The following is a 20,429-nucleotide window of genomic DNA, read 5'->3' on the forward strand; positions in this document are numbered from 1 at the left end:
TTTTATTACTAACTTATCTTTTCCCGTATTCCCACTCATTCATGGCAGAAACATAAAGATACTGTTAATTTTCATTAACGGACACAAAATCAAGTAATTCTTCTTCAGTTAGGACAGGTTATAAAACAATATGTACAACTTATGGTTGTCATTTCACTGTAATTTCAGTGTCATCCATTCTGTCAGTAAGTTAGTTAGTTGCTGACTCAGCAGCATGTAATATAACTTGGCTATACAAGACTTCATCCTCTGTACAGTTTCTCTTAATGACAGTTTCACAATTTCTTTTACTTCTATTAAAAACCAACTAACTAATGTACCCCAGGGCCAGAAGGTTCCTCGCTATGTGACGGTATGAGAGAGGATCATTTTCGCAGCCTTAACCTTGCATATGCAAAGAAATAGTTTCTAGATTCAAACCCATGACCTACTTACTAGTCACCAAGACACAACTTTACCACTGTGCCAAGGCTCACCATCAATTTCTTTTCCTTCTACATTTTCTCTAAACTCTAATATGTATGAAGAGCAAGAAAAATCTAGAATTTCAAAAAGGCATTGACTATATAGAAATATAGCTTCATTTTTAAAACAGGTAGGCTTCTTCAATAATAAGACAGGCATCATCATCATCATAGGCTAGTTCTCAAACAGATTATAAACATGAATTTAAACGACTCAAGAAGATATCAAGTAATTTCTGTAATACTATATCATAATATCACTTCAGATTTAAAAGTACATGACATGAATTAAGCTAGAAGATCAATGGTAACCCCAAATGAACACATATTACAGGTATCATTCTTACCAGCGTATATATCTTCACTAATATTAATAACACGTGATGCCTTACTAATGCCTCCTCGAGTTATGTGAAATATTCTGTCAAATACATCTGGGTGTCCATAGTGCATGCGAACTCTGCAAGATTTTTCCCCCAATCAAAAACAGGATGAACTGAAACAAAATCTCTACAAAAATGCATTGTTTGATAGAATATAAAATTAAAAATGAAGATATTGGCATTTTAAGCTTTAAGGATGATAATAACTTTTGGAGAACCACAACACTCAAATATGATCTTAGACTTTAGGTTTTAACCTAACTCAGCCCTACAAAATTGGCTCTTAACGTGATGACTGTCCAAGCTTGCAAGAGTATAACTCTGTTAGTTAAAAGCTACCTATGATTACTGTGTCATGGTTAGGTTAACAGTGTTAGTCAGTTAGAATCTCTGTATGGTAACTAATTGTAAAATTTCTTGTCATAATACAAGATCTATTTTCTCTCTCTTATCTGTTCCTATCACAAATCTTTATAAACTCAAATTAAGTCATCTCTATTTCATGTTGAATTAAACCACCACCCTTGAGGATCCAATTAAGGCAGCCCCCAAAGAAGCTGCAGCTAAGGGAGGCTAGGGGCGACTTCAATTAAGGCAACATTCAAACAATTTCTAAAGCATTAGTCTTAGAATTTGGCTTTGGACCTAACTCAACCCTACAAAACCGGCTTGTAAGGTGAGAGTTGCCTCCTACTTATACACACTACTCTGGCCATATCATGAGTTGATGTGGGACTAAGCCACCACCCTTGAGGCTGCAATTAAGGCAAGGCAACCCCCAAAGAGGCTGCAACTAAGGCAGGCTCGGTGAACCCAACAATGGAGGCTGCAAGTAAGGCAGCTTTCCAACACTCCTCCTCATGCCCAAAACTTCCAACCTTAAGCGTGGCAAATGCAGGTGGCCCAACAATGAATCTAGGATAGACTCTAATACCATCTTAGAATTTGAGTTTCGATCTAACTCAATCCTATAAAACCAACTTATAAGGTGAGGGTAGTCTCCCACTTATATACACTACTTTGACCATGTCACTAGCCGATGTGGAACTTAATCACCGCCCTTGAGGCAGCAATTAAGGTAGCTCCAAAGAGGCCGCAACTTATGCAGGCTAGGGGGGACCACAATTAAGGCAGCTTTCTAACAATTAGATTCTTCAAAAGTTGGTATTAAACTACAACAACACATAAAATGGAACTCTGGAATACTAACCAAACATATTAAAAGTATGAAAGTGTATATGAGTAACTAACTCTAGTTAGCTTTATAACTATAGTTGGTTGACAGTTGTGTTTAAATACTGCTCTTCTAAGAGACTACAGTGCCTTTTGTAATATTTTCTCAATGCAATATACAAATCCCTTTTCTCTTCTCTATACTTTCTACATGGTATCCAGAGCACTCTGATCCATTTCCATGGCTTCCACCAATATTGATGCAACTCCGGTTAACACCAGCGACACTGGTGCGATTCTGACTCCAGCGTTCTAACTTCGGCGAACAACTTCAGTGTGACTCCTGCGAACAACTCTGATGCAGCATTGTTCTGATAAATCAAAGATATTTCCTCTTCTTCATTCCCTACAACAATTTTTTCGCATCAAACCACCGAAAAGTAAAATGATAAAAACTTCTTGCTCCGGTGACAGCAAGTTGAGCCAGTGATTACTATGCTTGGACTCAATCGCTTAGTTGCACATCCCTCCGCAATATGTCTCTAATGAAGATTGCGACCTTGATCGCGTTAATCCTCTCTTCTTAATGTGGTAGAAACAAGATTAGTTTCTCCTTGTTTGGCTTCAATCAATGCTCTCAAGCTCGATGCTTACTCGAGTTCTTGGATCAATGCATTTGTATCAGTGTGGGACAAGATCCAAGCATATTTTCATCCAAAGACGACTTTCATAGATAATTTCATCGAAGAGAAAAAAACTACATTAATAGCCAGCCAATAGTCTGACAGGAAATCAAACCCAAAATATTCAAAATGTAATAAAGAAGCAAATCCTAGAAGTAACATTCTTAATGGATGAAGTTAAAATAAAAACAAAAAGATTAAATTTATGATTAACTAATTACACTAATTTTGTTCAGTACAGATTATCAATGTCAAACTCACAAATGTCTAGGGGAAAAACTGTCTTCTCTTGTGAACAATTCTCATATAAATACAGTAATACAAGCTAATATTCATCCATTTGCTTTAGCTAAATGGATTATAAATTGGCTAAATTAATTCAGGAATAAATGACATATTTACAATTCCAAAGAAATTGGCTTTAAATGTCCAGCTGTATTATGCTATCAATTGGCCAGTTTTAAATAATCAGAAAATTTTGCCAATCAATTCCATTGACAATCAAACAGTAAACACAACTTACTTGAGAGGATTTGCTAAAACTCGTTGGGCCAAGGTTACAAAGCTAGTTTCTTGATTTGACATAAACCAAGCCAAGGAAGAGACACTGCAGCCGTATGAACCAAGCAATATGTAAGCAAGATAAGGCAGTCAAAGCTTAATAGTATCACTTTGTTTATCCAATTTATAATATGTGGATGCCAACCTTCCTGTAAAAACATGTTCCCTCACTCCAAGAATGCTTGGAGGGCGAAGGCCATGATTCGCATGGAACTCCTCCAGAAGATTCCTCATTTTCATTGCTTCTTCAAGATAATTGTCCTTTCAAAATAAATAAAAAGATATCAGATTAAATATTCTTTCCTCATTCATTCATTCACATACATACAGTTGGGGGCAGAGGAAGAGGGATTTCTCTACTAAAGACTGGTGAACCACATATTAATCCAAGGTCAATAAGTATGCAACAGGCCAAATGACATGTAAAAGCGAAATTCATTCAACAGGATAAAAATCTAGTGAATGCCTTGACCACAACAGGATTATGTCCCTCCCATTTCTAGAAATTAACAATGATGAAGTGCATTTACAACAGTCATAGCATAAAAGCTAATAGTAAATAATTTGTCTGGTCAACAACACATGTTCTGCCAAGTCATAAACAAATACAGAATATACCATACTTGATAATATGTTTAAGGCTTTTGAAGGAACATAAGCTTAAAAAAAGACAAGCATCTATTTTTGCATGAAATTAAGTGACAGAAATACTAGATTCAAATAAAAATACAAATAATTTTAAACATTCAATGACCCAAGCACATCATAATTAACAGAGCCACCAAATGAAAAAAAAAAAAAAAAAACATAACCACATTATGTACAGCTAATTAAGTTTGAAATCTATGGTGGAAGTCCAGTTATTTCAAAATGCACAATGTAATATGAGAACTCGGATGAAAAGAGAAGCCTCACAGCTAAAACATATATATAACATTTTCAACACAGCAAAGCACGAAACTGAAAGAACCTTCCTTTTCCTTAATTCCTGTTAATTTGTCCATTGTAGCACAATGAAAAGCATCTTGTAATAACAAAAAAAGGTATTACAGACGGCAAAGAGAAAAGGAACAAATGACCATATGAGACATATCTTCACCTGATTCATGTCAATAGTTTGAACAGCTTCACCACGAGTGAAGATGATGGCATGGTTTTGGTTTTCAGGCTTTCCTTCCCCAAGCTTAGGATCTCCAGGAAGTTTAATAGAATATATTTCCTATGTACCAGATGAAAATAAAGAATGCATTAGAAAAGATACACGAGATAAAACAGTAAATGTTAGAGTTGAATAATAACCTAATAATTCAAAGCGGGAATATGATATCCCAGACTAGCATGGAGAGTTCTATTTTTAAGAATGATTGACAAAGCATTCAATCTGGCTAAAGAAAAGAAAATTGGCAATGAAAATAAAAAGCAGGACAAAGAATTCTTGGTATGAAGTAAAAAAGAATAAACTAATTACATAATTTAGAAGTAAGCCAACAATTATCAAAGCTCCAAGTACAAAGTAAGCCAACAATTAACAATATATTACCACATTAAAAGCAATTTATTAATAAAAAAAAGCCTCTTTGATGAAAAACATATAATATTCAAGAAAATTACAAAAACAAAGGGGAAAAGTAAGCCAAAAAGCAATGAAAAGAATTGCACCTCGAGGGAGAAATACTCCCTCTGAAGAACCATGCACAGAGCAGAAACTAGAGAATATGAACACAAAACAATATACATATTCCACAGAAAAGCACAATATTTTATTATTCAATGGCAGTCATATTTTTGTTTAGCTTCGAATAAGAAACTTTATGAACTAAATCAACAATACGAAAAGTTTGGTAACTAGGAATTGCACCAAAAAGAAGGCAAAATATTACATTCAACAGAATGACAGAAGAGAGATACTGACAGAAGTAATTTTAGGATTAGCAAGCTCAAACAAAATCATATATAAATTCTGGAAAATGATAAACAAGAAACATGGTTAACCATAGCCACAAACACTAGCTTGTCCCACTCCCACCAAAAGCCTTCGAGAACCTAATGGTTGGAGAACTCAGTTTACAAGGAAAATTATTATTGAGCCTGATTTTATCCATTTATGACTAATTATAAAAAACAACTAAAATAATCAAAAAATAACAGATTTAAAAATGTTGCTGGCAGAGTCCAAGCCTTTTTGGATCTGCAACACGGCCCTCCATGACCAATCAACAACATAGAAATATTTTTAGAACATCACCCAAGCTAACTATGCAACGGAGAAAATTCAAATGTTTTTAAGCATAAATATCCGTTGCAATCTATATAACGTGAAAAAAAAAGACCAATAATAACACCACCAGCAAGAAAATGCTAAATTATATGTTGCACTTATAAAAAAAAGTTAAGACTATTTGATGAGCAGAAGCTGACATCCGTAGAAGTTTTTCTCCACCTGATCTTTTCCATTTATATCAGCTTTGACAAGCTTTGAATAAAACACTTTTGAAGTATTTACATCAGTTGTACTTTCATCAACATGAATGAAAGCAACCCGGAGCGCCTCATTCCTGATAACAGAGACAAAATATTAATGTTGTGTAATAGATAGCAAAAAAAAGTTAAGAAAAATGAAACAAAAAAAAAAGTTATTAACATATCCTCTATTTATCTTTTAACGTGAATAATGACCGTGCTGAGATTAGAACCTATGACCCAATGAATTCTACCCAAATCCCTCCACCACAATATGAGGCTAAATCACCACCCGAGGCTGCAACTAAAGCAGCCCGCATAGATGCCGCAACTAAGGTGGGCTAGGGGTGAATGCAATTAAGGAGGTTTACCAACAAATCCTCTATTCTTGACACACATAACTATGAAATTAAATAGAGTAAGCTCTAATTCTAGTCCTTGAAATTATACGCATTGGTCAATTTATTCCAACAAATCTTCTGTTTATCCCCTAATCTTGCAAAGAGTCATTAATTCTATTCCTTTTTCACTTCATTTTCTATTGGTTTGCACCAAAAAGGACTAAAGTGGATGTTAATATTATGGAAATTGAGGATTTTATAAAGTCAGAGACTAAAGTGATCAATGCTTACTATCTCAAGGACGAGAATGAGGGTTTACTCAATAAAACGCCAGTGATAGTGATTCCACAAATTTTATATCACGATAAAAACTTTGAGAACAAAAATGATCCTAATGAGACGACTTTAAGCAATATCCTCCCTGATTAGAACAGCTTTTACTTTAAAATAATAAAATTCTTATGCAAACAAATTAAGAAGTTCAATGCCCCGATGCTTCCTGAAAACACATTTTAAGGTACACAATATGCGTACCCATACATAGTATATTATCATGAATGCACTTGAAAATAATAAGCACACAAATTGATACCTCTGCAACAATAAAGCAATATCAGCAGCTTCTGGTGCCTTCCGCTGCTTTTGTTGACCATAAATTTGGCACGATACAACATAAGTAAACTTCAAATCTGCCTGTGCCCGTGCTTCACGAGATGATTCAAAATCTTGACTTGTAATGAAGTTGTTTTGAGAATAATTGTCCACTATTGACACAACAGATTGCCAGCAAATATCCATGTCAAACTTCATTAGAATGAAAATCAGAATCACAAACTGCAATGCAAAATGTTCATATGCAACTACCTCCCAGTGATCTGCTCTCCAGAAAGCTCTGCAGCATTAAAGCCCTCCTATAGTACATCATACCACGCACTGCAAACCCAAACAATAAGGGAATGAAGAAACATCATAGGCTGGGTGTAATCAGGGAACCAATACTTGTGGAAATACAGTAGTCGTGCCTCAAATTATGTCCTATAGAAACATAAAGGAAGACAAATAAGATATACGCTAAGAACTTGTTACCTGTCCTCGCAAGAGTCTGCCCTCGATAAGAAGCCCAAAATCGAAGCTCCAAAGAGTCACTGGAACTTTCTTGAAGTTCTGCGTCCCCAGTGGATGCTCCTCGACCAATTCTTTCAAGAAAGTTTTCCCATTCATCTGCAATAGAAAATAATTCAAGGTCAATCCTAAAATTACCCAGTTCAAGATACCAAAAACCATTCCTTGTCCTTCACCAATCTTCAAACAGATCAAGCTTTCAGTATAGCTTCTTCTCAACAGATATTAATGAGATAAATTCACTTTTCCTTTCATTTCTTCACCATCTCAAATTGGCTATGATTGTGAAACACAACGGAGTGATCATGGAACTGTTGAAATTTGCAGGCAAACCAAAACCAACTAACATTCAACTAAGTGTTGAAATTTACATGCATAATCAATCTTTAGGAATGATAACAGGAGATAACTGGGAACCTCATAAGAGTTTTGAACATTGACGCATGTTTATTCTTAGCAAAGGGGGATCTAAGAGATAAGACACATTACCTGGAAATATCTTTTGAAGATAGAAAAGAATAGATATGCCATCTTCGTTCTCTTTTTGCAATTCGGAAGTACTATAAAGCACAGTTTCACTATAGTATGGAGTGAAAACACTATAACAAGCAAAAAACAAAAGGAAAAGGTGAATATGAAGGATAAAAAGAAAACAAAAGAAAATCTTAATGCTTACACATGCATATACCTGAATGGCAACATTTCACTAACAGGCTTTGCTGAAGGCATATCCATAAATAATGAATTTGAGAAAAACTCTAATCTTCTCCTGGCTTCAAGATTTTTTGGAACATTAGCAGCAGAGTCCTTTACAGTAAGAAGAAGATGCAACCTCTTTACAAGCTCTTTCTACAACAAACCAGAAAAAAAAATACTTTAATGTATTTAAACAGGCAAAAAAAAGATGACTTGTATGCAAATAGAAGGTACTTACAATTTCAGGATCATTAGGCCATACTATCTTAGAAAAAAGGCGTCCCTCATCCCTAGCTCTAGCTAAAATGTTCCATGTATCAAGATTCTCCCTGGAAAATTAAAATGAGTACAGGAAATTCAGGGAAAGAAAGACATTTAGTATTTTTGTCATCTAAATTATAGGTTGATTTCAATTTCAACTGCTAACTTTCGTTTGAGTTTAGTCAACTTAGGTTTTCATATCACATTTTTCCTTCCGTTATACACCATTAAATCTCACCGTTAGTTCCCCAGAACCTCAACAGGGACTGGGTTATCAGTAGAACAACAAACTGGGTCATCATGATACAGATTTGATTCTCCGTGTAACCCACAAAACAACAAAACTTTAGGGAGAAGGATGCACATTCACGGCAAGAGGAGGCCCCGAATAAATTCAATAAATTATTGGCAGAATGTCCATTTTCAAATCAAAATGTGAGGAAAATGAGTCACAAAAAACAATCCAATTTATTTTCTTATTTTAGCAAACGAAATCGTACAAAATGTTGATAATGAGTCACAAAAAACAATCCAATTTATTTTCTTATTTTAGCAAACGAAATCGTACAAAATGTTGATATGTTGGGTGCAGTCCAATGTCTAGCAGAACCCTCAATCAATCTCAATAATTGCTGGAAAAAAATGTGCGCTTGAAATCGAGATTTGACAAAACTGAGTTTTAGTGCTCAGATTTCGATCTCTCGTTTTAGATGATGAAATTACATAAATTTTAGATATGTTTGTCGTAATTTAACATCTGGAGGAACCCTCAATCTATTTCACTAATGGTTAAATAGGGAAAAAAAATGGGACTTTAAATTGGGGCATTGCCCACCTCGCCCTCCATCAAGGAGAAATGGAAGAGGACAATGGAGGCTGAATAACCAAATTTCTGGAGTGATAACCAAGATTCTAACAACTTAACTAACATCTAACCCTGTTACAGTAGGACAAATGTCATACAAAAGCATAGGCATGAAAACTAATATCAGAATTGAGAGCAAAATCAAGATCAACTCTTCACTTAAAGGACAGAAATATTAATTTTAACCAAAAAAAATACTAGTCCAAACATAGGTTAGAAAATCAGAGTTATGCAACCATATACCTTAAATCTGAAGATACCAGTTCATGAGTAACAACTTCATACAGGTCATGTACAGCTTTTGCAGCACCTTTAGCAAGTTCAGGATCATTTCGAATCTGAAATAAATATATAATTTCACGGAAGTAATGAAGAATGATCCACAACTAATATATATAAAGAAACCTTGAAAACACGAATAAATGATAAGATATTCTATTTGGTTCTATGATTTAGGTGTTCAAATCTTTTATCATAATAAAACTTTCATCATAATTCATTCAGGTTGAGTGCAATCAAAGACTTAGAATACCACTAAATTTGCTTTTCTCAGGTTAGTACAAGGTACTTAATTCTACCTCCATACAATATAAACGAGGTTGTTGAAATTGTTAGTAAACTCTAAGTTACATTTGTAGACTTAGAAACTGAGTTAAATAGGATCTTTGTAAACAATGCAAACTCAGTCAAAATCAACTCAAAAACAAACACAATGAAAAAAATTGGTTGGCTAACCAAAACTCAGTGAAACTTGTCAGTTAAAAACTTGTTAACAAGTTCAGAGTTGGTTCATTTCTGAAAAAAGTATCTTCCTGAATGTACCTATCAACACCTAAAACACTGACTTTCAAGCTTACGGTCCCATAGGGTCAGGGTGGGAAATTTTTTTAAAATAGCTGAGTTGAATCTTAAACCAAAATCAAAACAAAAATCTTTAAAGGACTAAAATCAAAATAAAAGTCCTTAAATGACTAAAAAAACCTATTTTATAGGGACCAAAAACTTTTTTAAGCCTTGAGTTTATTATACTAGTATATGGACCCTTGCAATGCACGTGGAATAAGTGTTTATTATATTTAGTTTATTATAATTTTTATTACTATTACTATTATTCTTTAGTTTATTATATCATATATTAAGCTTTAATTAGTTTATAATATGTTATGTTTTGCATAAAAGAGAGAGAAGCTAACTTGGACTCAAATTGAGGCCCAACAAATCAAAACCAAAAAAGAGAGGAAAAAACATTTAAGTGTCACCCGTCTGTGCGAAACACTTACTCCCTATGGGAGAGATCATAGATAGAGGAGTGGGAGGTCAGAAGGGAGGTGACAGGCTGTCCAGAAATGGTGCAGATCACATAGCATGGCCAGCAAGGCAGCAACAACACAAGGAGCAACTGCAAATCCCACAATTCACCATGATTTGCACCACAAATGGCACCGCAACAAGTGCCTCAAGATCAGTGAGGAGATAGTGGGCGATTATTATTATTATTACTATTATTATTATTATTATTATTATTAATGTATTACTCTGCTGAGTGATATACTCACTCAAGCAAATTCAGAAAATAAAATCTTTTTTTTCTCTTCTCACATGGCTAAAACAATTGCTCCAATTAAAACATTGTAAGATATTTCCTTTCTATTGTGCTTCCTTGTGATACCAATCAGCTATGTATATTTGTTCAGACCTACTCTTTCATAACAGGAGTAAACACAAGGTGAATATCATTTCATCCGTGAAAAGATCATCTCAAACATCATGAAGAGTTGTTTTTCTAAGGTTGTGAGGGCAGGCAACAGACATCTTTACAAGGGGTCACAGAATAGCATACATACATAATAAATTGGATGCAAATGATATATAAGCTGCAGCATGGAGAGTGTATTGTTGTTTGTAGTACTCTTAATGTTTCTGTCCTTTGTTTTTATTGTTTGATTTGGTTCCTTAGATAGTTCGGGTGCTACTGATTTCAATTGCTTAACTTTGGAGATTTGACTCTGTTCTCCTTACATAAACGTTTGTATGATTTCCTCATGCAAATCAATATACACCATACACAAAAATGTTCACTTTCAAGACTAATAAAAATCAAAGTATTCATCAGACGTATTACCAGGAGTCCAGTCAATGCTGTAAGTCTTGATAAAACAACTGGAAGCTTCTTAAGAGACAAAGTTATAACAAGTGAACCCTCTACAATGCTGTTATTGATCTCACGAAAAATTCTTTCCACCCTGTCAAAGAGAATATTGGAAATCTTTCATCATGGATATGTCAGTAGCTCAAGCAAAAAATAATGAACTGAAAGAAAGCAGAAAACTTTAGAAGTTGATATTCAGAAAATTTTTTCAAAACAAAATTTAATTACAACTTTAGATGCCTAAAACCCATCTTCATGTTCAATGTCATGATTGCAGAGCTAGCCTAGCAGAAATTGTTGTCACAATATCTTAGAAAAGGTCATGGTTAAGTCATGGCAGACCCTTAACTTAACCAGGTACTAAGTTCAATACGCAGTTCAATTTTTTAATATTTCAAGCATCCAGTAAACTGTTAGTCATATTTTTTCCTGACAACAGGAAAATTCATGTAGCCAAAGTAGAAATAACAATGAATTTGAAAATAATTGTCAATAAATCCAAGACATAAACATTAAGCTAAACAAGGCTTTCCAGGAAAAATAAGTCCCATGATATTCTTTTAGCACAGTAATAGTCATTAAAAATTCAGAAAAGATAGACTTAGCTAATGTATGATTTGGCTTAATTTCTACAAAAACAGTTTTTCAATCAAAAGCTCTCTCAGCAACATTTAGGTTATATGTTTTGCTGAACACAAAATAATCTCATCCAAACACAAAAATTATTTTGGAATGAGAAATGGATAATTCAAGTATGTGCTCAGTGGGTATATATTAGAGTAATGTACAGAGAGTTGCAGTATTGACTGCACTCTCAGTTAAGTGAATGAGTTAGGGGTTAGTTTACTACCTGAGTTAGTTAGTAGGTTAGTTGTTATAACTGACTATTCTAGCCTATATATACCTAACTGTAACACAAAGTTCAGTGGCTTAATATCATTTTTCACTTCTTGCTTCTCAAGTTTTCTCTCTCAAAATATCTTCCTTATCTTTTTTTATGATTCTGTTAGAAATCTGTCAGTAAAGTAATTTCTCATCTGTCCTTTTCCCTCCTAGCTAAGCTATTGGAAAGAACTCTTCAAGTGGATACCAAAATTACCAATGCATGGACTGCCTCTAAACTTCTCTCTTTACAACCAAACAAAAGTTCCCCAATCTTATACATATGAAACCATAACCCTAATTTAAGTACCTTTTAGCCTCAAAGATATTGACATAAATATTTTAGTCGGGATAAGGTCTCCCATTCAACAGTCAAATGCTTTAAAAATTCCAAATGGAATTGTACATAACATGACACTTGCTTTATAGATAAATTTTCTGAATTTGAGAAGATGAGAAGTGAAATTCATACCAAAGTCTTCCTTCATTGTCAACTAATGAATATAATATTTTTTCAACACTGTAATAGCATTCCTTAACTGCATAGGCCATATATTCATCCCTACATATCCTGTTCCACAGATCGGTCTGGGTATCTTTGCAGTCCAAAGCCAAATCAATCGCCAGCAGGATCTGAACATTAAGTTATATTTATTCAGATTAACACATGGAACCATGGCATACTATATAAGTCTCTACAAATATCCATTCCAAGTAATTCATGTTACATAATAATTTCCACCTTACTGCTTAGAAGAAATAAAGGCCATTGAACTAATCTCAGACTTCCTGCATTACTAGGAATGGAGAGCAAGTCCATTTCCCTGTAATAGTTAAAAAAATAAGTAAATAAGCAACCTATAAAAACAGAAAACCAGCTAGAAAAGATATTGAAACCCAAAGAGACAGAGCAAGCATGCTTTTATCATAATTTTTACAGATTAAAGGCATTTTATCAGAGGTAAAAGAAGAAAGGAACAATTTGATAGGAGCCCCTAAAGGCATTGGGCAAGAGAATGATCATTTTTATTCCATTGAATGAAATTGAACAGAAATAAGGAGAAAGGAATTTTACTACAAGGGTTCCCCATTTTAACAAACTTTCTAATTCTGAATGAAATCCTAATTCCCCCTTATTTTTCTAACTAATTGCTTTAAAGGCACTAACTACCCTTCCCTTTTATCATAACACAATTAGAGAAGAATAAAATATCCCCTAAAAGAAAGTAAAAAGAAACAAAATACTAAAGAGTTTAAAATATGTGTAATGGTGCCCAGTCTCTTTCTTCGCATTAGTTTTTACCACATACCATGAAACAGTAAGTTTCTTTTTATTACACATTGTCAAGCAGCCAGTTTCTTTTGACTAACCTATTGCTAATAAAATCTTCCTCGCGCAGGCTTTTAATTATCTCATTCCAAAATGGAGCAAACATGGCAGCATATGCTTTGTTCATATCTTGAGAATCCTGCACCAAATCAATCACATTCATTTACCCAAACTCAATTTTTTCATATATATGAATATATTTATCTTTGCTGATCAAAAAAAAAAAAGTTTACCCAAACTCTATCTAAAATTCCTAAAAATAGAAGTGCATAGATAAAAAAAAAAACATTAATAATTTAATAATTTAAACAAGTAGTATAGGAGTATACTTACTCGGTCTACTTGTCTTTTTGTTTTTAACTGATCTGTAAAGGCTAAACTACAGTTGGTAGTTAGTCTATAGTTAGTTAGTTAATCTATTAGGACAGCTGTGTAACAGCTGTCACTAACTAACTCAGCTTAGTTGACAGTTACAGCTGTGTAACTGTCTATATATACTGAGGTGCAACTGATTTTTCCTTGGGTTGAATAATATAATATCTCATTTCACCTCAATTATGTTCGTGATACTCTCTCTGAGATTTCTATATGGTATCCTCTTCCTCCCCCTCCTCCGCCTAGGAACGGTGGTTCTCCGGTAGGTTCTTCGGCGGTTATCACTGCAAAGGAGTTTTCGCATTCCATTTCACAGATGCTTACCAATTCCAATTATCGCCTTTGATGTCAACAGGTTGAACTTGCTCTCAAAGGAAATCATCTTTTTCATCTCATTGAACCGCAAATTCCGCCTCGATATCCCACCATTGTCGATCGTGATGCCGGTGTTGTTTCGTCTGAGTTTCTGCTTTGGGAGCAACAGGATCAGCTCCTTCTGTCGTGGCTTCAGTCCACTAATTCTGCCTAGGTACTTCCGTGGCTTGTTGGTTGCAAAACTGCATGGCATCTTTGGGACAAGCTTCACACACACTTTCATTCCATTGTTCATGCAAAAAAGTGGCAGCTCCGTAATGATTTATGCAATATTTTTCTGAACAATAGTTCTATTTCTGACTATTTGTTTCGCATTCAAACCACTATTGATTCTCTCTGGTCGATTGGAGAGCATGTGTCTGAATCCAATCATGTTGACATAGTTCTTGACGGTTTACCGGATGACTTGGAGTCACTCATCACCTTTGTGAGTGGCAAGTTTGAGTCGCTGTCTACTGATGAAGTCGCGACCTGTCTATTGGCTCATGACACTCGCATCGCTCACAAGAAATCACTTGCCTCATCTGTTGCTTCGATTAATCTCGCTGAAGGAGCAAAACCTAATTCCAGCTCCAATTTGGTGCACCAGGATTCTCATCCCCAGGCTTATGTTGCTCAAGGTTGTAGCTCATCCTCGCACTCTAGCATGAACTATAATAATTACAACGGTGTCAGTAGGTACGTTAACTCCGGTGCTGGCCGTGGTGGCGGGGGCAGCAGCGGCCAGAACTTTAGTCGTGGTGGTCGCAATGGTGGCCGCAGCAGAGGTCGATTTGCTCATATCGCAATGATGATTATGTTACCACTCAGCCTATTGATTATCCCAGTCAGTATCCTGATCAAAATCAAAATCAGTCTCAGACCTCTGCTGACTCCAATCAGAACCAGTGCCCAAGTCAGAATCAGACCACTAATTCCCATCAGACACAACAGTCTCATTAGTCTCAGTACAATCAGTACTCTCCGCACACTAATTTTCCTCAAGCCAATTTGACAAGTGTTCCTTCAGCCCCTTCTTCGAGTTGGTATCCTGACTCGGGCCTCTCACCGCGTCACAAATGTTTCTCAGAATATTCATCAAACCACTCCCTTTGAAGGACCAGACCACATTACAATTGGTAATGGTCAAGGTTAGAATATCACCTCTTCAGGTTTATCCTCCTTCTCATCTCCTTTCAATCCCAAAATTCCCCTTGTTGTTAATAACCTCCTGTTTGTTCCTTCCATTACAAAAAAATTAATCAGTGTCAGTCAATTCTGTAGGGATAATTCTGTATTTTTTTAGTTTCATTCTGAATTCTATTTGGTCAAATCTCAGGTCTCTAAAGAGGTGCTCCTTAAAGGGATGGTAGGCTGTGATGGTCTCTATCAATTCCCTGATTTGCTTCAGTCAGCAGGACAGCAACTCAAGCCCTCTGTCAATACCACTTCTGCTGCTGACTCAGAACCTGTATCAACTGCTTCTTTTCCAGATTCTGTTTCACCTAGTGTAAATAGAATCAAGCCTAGTGTATCTCATGTAAATACTCTTTCTAATAATCATCTTTCCTTTGCCACTTGGCATTCCAGATTAGGTCACCCTAGTGGTGACACTATGAAACTTGTATCCAAATTGTGTAATATTCCCATTATGAATAAAACAGGTTGTGATTTTTGTTCTCACTGTTGCATTGGCAAATCTCATCGTCTTCCCTCTTCCCCTTCTCTTACTATATATTTTAATCCTTTTGACCTCATTTATACTGATTTGTGGGGTCCTTCACCTGTCTAGTGCAATACTGGTTACAGCTATTATGTAACCTTTGTTGATGCTCACACTCGTTTCACTTGGCTTTATCTGTAGAGAAATAAATCTAAGACTCTTGATCTGTTCAAACAGTTTCACACTTTGGTTAAAACTCAATTTAATTTACCTGTAAAAGCTGTTCAGTCTGACTAGGGGGGAGAGTACAGGCCCTTTACTAAATTTCTTGCAGAACTTGGTGTGTGACACTGATCATCAGAATGGAGTTGTGGAAAGGAAGCACAGACACAGAGTTGAAACTGCCCTCACTATGTTATCTCAAGTCTCTATGTCTCTTGTGTACAGGGACCATGCTGTTACTTCTACCATGTACCTTATCAATCGCCTTCCATCATCCTCTATTAATCAAGAGGTGCCTTATCAGAAATTGTTCAACAGACACCCAGATTATAAGTTCCTGAGTGTTTGGGGGTGCTTGTTATCCTCTCCTACGACCCTACAATCAGAATAAGCTTCAACCAAGGTCTCAGGAGTGCCTTTTACTAGGCTATTCTCTCTCTCACGAGGGTTACAAGTGCCCGGCTGAAGATGAAAGGATGTGATATTTGATGAGTTGACTTTTCCTTTCCCTAAGTTGTTTGGAGAACCAGACTCAGTACCCTCCACTACTGCTGCTGTTTCTTCCTCTCAACAGCCCTTAACTGTTCTATCTACAACTCCACCAGGTGTCACTCCTCCCATTCTTAACAACCTTACTCCTGCAGGTCAAGTGGATAATGATTCCTCACCAGCTATTTCAACTTCAGTGGGAGCAGATTCTGTTTCTGATGTTGACTCAAAATCAGCTTCAGCACCAGCACCCACTCCAGCAGTTCTTGTCAGACCTGATAACACTCATCCTATGTGCACTCAAGCCAAGGCTGGTGTAGTTAAACCTAGGTTGCAGCTCACTCTTCTTTTAGCTCATGCTGAGCCCAAATCTACAAAGTCTGCTCTTTCTAATCCACAATGACTGGCAGCTATGAAAACTGAGTGTGAGGCTTTGATGAAAAATGGTACTTGGTCCCTCACTGCTCTTCCTTCCAATAGATCCCCAGTGGGTTACAAAGCCAGACTAGTGGCTAAAGGTTTTCCCCAGCAACCTGGTTTTGATTACAATAGGACGTTTTCTCCCGTCATCAAACCAGTTACTGTCAGAATTCTTCTTTTTCTTGCTGTAACTCATAAGTGGAGTCTTCAGTAGCTAGAAGTCAATAATGCTTTTCTCAATGGTGTTTTTGAAGAGAATATCTACATGAGTCAGCCCCCAGGATTTGAAGATCCCAACAAACAACTTGTTTGTAAGTTGCATAAGGCAATATATGGTCTCAAACAAGCTCCTCGAGCTTGGTTTGATAAACTAAAGGCCACTCTTCTTCGGTTTCAGTTCAGGTCCAGCAAGTGTGATCCCTCACTTTTTGTTTACACTGATTCCAAAAATACTGTTATTTACATGCTTGTGTATGTAGATGACATTATTGTCACCAGGAACAATCCTATATTCATCAAGTCCGTCGTCACCAAACTCAAAACTGAGTTTTCACTCAAAGACCAGGGGAGTCTTGACTATTTTATGGGAATTGAAGTCAGACCTCAGCCCAATGGTGCTCTAATTCTGACTCAGTATAAGTTTTTTTTTTTTTGAACGGCCAAAAATATATTATATATATAATAAAAGATACATAGTACCAGAAGTACTACAAAAAGCCACAGGAGGTAAGATCTCCTGGAACAGAAAGGTAATTAAAAACTATCCATCATCCCAACAGAAAGGTAATTATGACTCAGTATAAGTACATTAGAGATTTATTGGGAAAAACAAAAATGGATGAGGCCAATCCTATTTCTTCTCGAATGGTTGGAGGCTGGCTGCAAGTTGACTAAGTCAGGGTATGAGCCTTTCCCTGACCCCACTCAATACAGGTCTATTGTGGGAGCCTTGCAGAATGCCACCATCACTCAACCTGAAATCAGTTTCTCTGTTAACAAAATCTGCCAGTACATGTCAGATCCATCAGAACAGCATTGGAGAGCAGTAAAACAAATTCTCCCTCCCTCTACTCGACCTCCCTTTACAGTTCATGCTACTATGATGCTGACAGGGCATCTGACCCTGACGACAGAATATCTACTTCTGGTGCAGCCATCTTCTTTGGCTCCAATTTAGTTTATTGGTGGTCAAAGAAACAATCTGTTGTTGCAAGGTCCAGTACAGAGGCTGAGTATCACAGTCTAGTGTTTGCCACTGCAGAAGCCACATGGATTAGGTCCCTGCTGTCTGAACTGCACATTCCTCATCACTCACCAGTCATTTGTTGTGATAATCTGAGCACTGTGGCTCTTGCTCACAATCCTGTTATGCACTCTCGAACCAAGCACATGGAATTGGATCTGTTCTTTGTTAGGAAAAAAGTTTTGGAGAAGCAACTTCAAGTGGTTCATGTTCCAGCCATTGATCAGAAAGCTGATATGTTGACAAAGGCTTTGACTCCTTCAAACTTTTCTACTTACAGGTCCATGCTCAGAGTGGTTGAAAAGCATTCTGCTAACCCCTCATGAGCTTGCGGGGGGGTATATAGGAGTATACTTACTCAGTCTACTTGTCTTTTTGTTTTTAACTGATCTGTAAAGGCTAAACTACAGTTAGTAGTTAGTCTATAATTAGTTAGTTAATCTGTTAGGACAGCTGTATGACAGCTGTCACTAACTAACTCAGGTTAGTAGACAGTTACAGTTGTGTAACTGTCTATATATACTGAGGTGTAACTGATTTCTCCTTGGGTTGAATAATATCTCACTTCACCTCAATTCTGTTTGTGATACTCTCTCTCTCTCTCTGAGATATCTGTAAGTAGCTACAAAGATATAAAAAAGTATGATGCCACCAACTGGATCTGGAATTCTTTTAAAAAAGCAGTTAAGTTCTCCTAAACTAAACCCTTCCTTCATATAAAAACTTTTGCCAGAGGCTTCTGTGACAGTTTAAATCAAATTTCAAAGGAATAAAAATCCTGCTATTTTTCAAATGTTTATCACCTGGCTCAACAAAAAGAAGGAAAAAAAACAGCATAAAGTTGCACAGATCCATTTGGATCTGAATCAACTAAAATAACTAGCAATAAAACAATACAAATTTTAACTAACTCTACAAAAAAAAAATACCTGGGTTGATTGGCTGCTCAAGGGAATCCTGAAAAAGCACAAAAACATAATCAAATTTGCCCAAAAAAAAAGCTATATTTCAACTAAAAAAAATATTATATATGGTCACAATTCAATAGCACACATCAAAACTAAACTTGCATAATAAAAAAAATTATTAGAGAAAAAAATACAGGACACAAGCAAGGAATAAAGCACCCTAGTTGTGACAGAAATATAGTTAATGATTAATTTTCATCGGGAATTATGTGGATTAATGTATCATCCGAAAGAATAGTCGTAGAAAATAGTTTTAATTTTTTATTATTGTTCTTGTAAAACTGAAATGTATTTATTCTTTGATTCTTTTATGTATATAAACATCAGGTATGCTAAGTGCTATCACTCAAGCAATTCATAGAAATTATAATTTCTATTAGTCTATTCTCTATGCTTTCAAATATCCCCATGCATCAGACCAACAAGTTGTCCCTGAAAAGGAAAAATATGATACCCAAATAATAACACCCCATGAACCTTGCCTGGCCAAAGAGCTCTAATATGACATGAAAAATCTCTCTGATCAAATCTACTATTCACCAAAAATAGAAAAATACCAAAAAGCCTTTACTAGAAATATCTACCACCTGGACAGTGTAAAAATAAGAAAGAAACATCATATTCACTGACCACAGATTTAAATGATGATGCACCAGATCAATATCACCAAGTCAATTACTATGTAAATTAAGAATGAATAGAAAAGTAAGATAAATGTAACTACTAGCTTTCCATATAGAAATACATCAGTTAAAACAGCTATATCTAAGAAAACCCACCTTTTTATTTGTGGAGAGACCAAATTTTTTACAAATGCCCCTGGGAAACTTTCAAAACGTTTATGCACCATTTCAATTGAACGAATCTGCAAGAAGTCATTAATAAGAAATAATTATTTTCAGACAGTCCATTCATAAAACAGATTCTTGTAGTTGTGGGAATTTTGATTTCATAAAGAAAAAATGGAGAATAGCTCCTTAAAACAGATGTAGACAGTAGGAAATCCATAAAACAGAAAAGCAAAAGATGCCATGGGTCAGTCGAGACATGTCTAATTTTCACTCCTTAACTGCATACATGTCTGATTTCCCCCCTCTTCCCTTGTATCCTCATAGCCTCTATCTTGGTCCCTTAATATCCCACACCTGTTACCATGTAGGCAAGTTTGATATAAACCCAAATCAATCCCTCTTCGTCCATTACTCATTTCCCACATGGTCCCCCTAGCATAGGAGTGCCAAAGTAACACATCAAAGTGAAAAGTTAAAGAAGTAAATATTCCTCTTCAGAGGAAATTTGACACATCTTCTAAGAGTTTTCAAGCA

The 20,429-nt window shown here is 35.8% G+C and overlaps 1 protein-coding gene across 1 annotated transcript in view; it reads right to left on the reverse strand.

Annotated features, from left to right (window-relative positions):
• LOC114409914 (callose synthase 10-like) overlaps nucleotides 1-20,429 on the reverse strand; it is a 59,635-nt gene that overhangs the window by 6,045 nt on the left and 33,161 nt on the right. The window contains exons 22-39 of the mRNA XM_028373576.1: nucleotides 19,884-19,969; nucleotides 19,066-19,093; nucleotides 13,412-13,509; nucleotides 12,783-12,864; nucleotides 12,513-12,673; nucleotides 11,132-11,252; nucleotides 9,253-9,347; nucleotides 8,122-8,212; nucleotides 7,876-8,036; nucleotides 7,677-7,786; nucleotides 7,152-7,286; nucleotides 6,930-6,998; nucleotides 6,658-6,829; nucleotides 5,705-5,819; nucleotides 4,364-4,483; nucleotides 3,410-3,525; nucleotides 3,227-3,310; nucleotides 812-924 (exon numbers count right to left, since the gene is read on the reverse strand). Coding sequence (XP_028229377.1) covers nucleotides 812-924; nucleotides 3,227-3,310; nucleotides 3,410-3,525; nucleotides 4,364-4,483; nucleotides 5,705-5,819; nucleotides 6,658-6,829; nucleotides 6,930-6,998; nucleotides 7,152-7,286; nucleotides 7,677-7,786; nucleotides 7,876-8,036; nucleotides 8,122-8,212; nucleotides 9,253-9,347; nucleotides 11,132-11,252; nucleotides 12,513-12,673; nucleotides 12,783-12,864; nucleotides 13,412-13,509; nucleotides 19,066-19,093; nucleotides 19,884-19,969 — 1,957 coding nt within the window. The remainder of the gene's footprint in view (nucleotides 1-811; nucleotides 925-3,226; nucleotides 3,311-3,409; nucleotides 3,526-4,363; nucleotides 4,484-5,704; nucleotides 5,820-6,657; nucleotides 6,830-6,929; nucleotides 6,999-7,151; nucleotides 7,287-7,676; nucleotides 7,787-7,875; nucleotides 8,037-8,121; nucleotides 8,213-9,252; nucleotides 9,348-11,131; nucleotides 11,253-12,512; nucleotides 12,674-12,782; nucleotides 12,865-13,411; nucleotides 13,510-19,065; nucleotides 19,094-19,883; nucleotides 19,970-20,429) is intronic.

This window comes from Glycine soja, chromosome 4 (genome assembly GCF_004193775.1).
Source record: "Glycine soja cultivar W05 chromosome 4, ASM419377v2, whole genome shotgun sequence".
NCBI lineage: Eukaryota > Viridiplantae > Streptophyta > Magnoliopsida > Fabales > Fabaceae > Glycine > Glycine soja.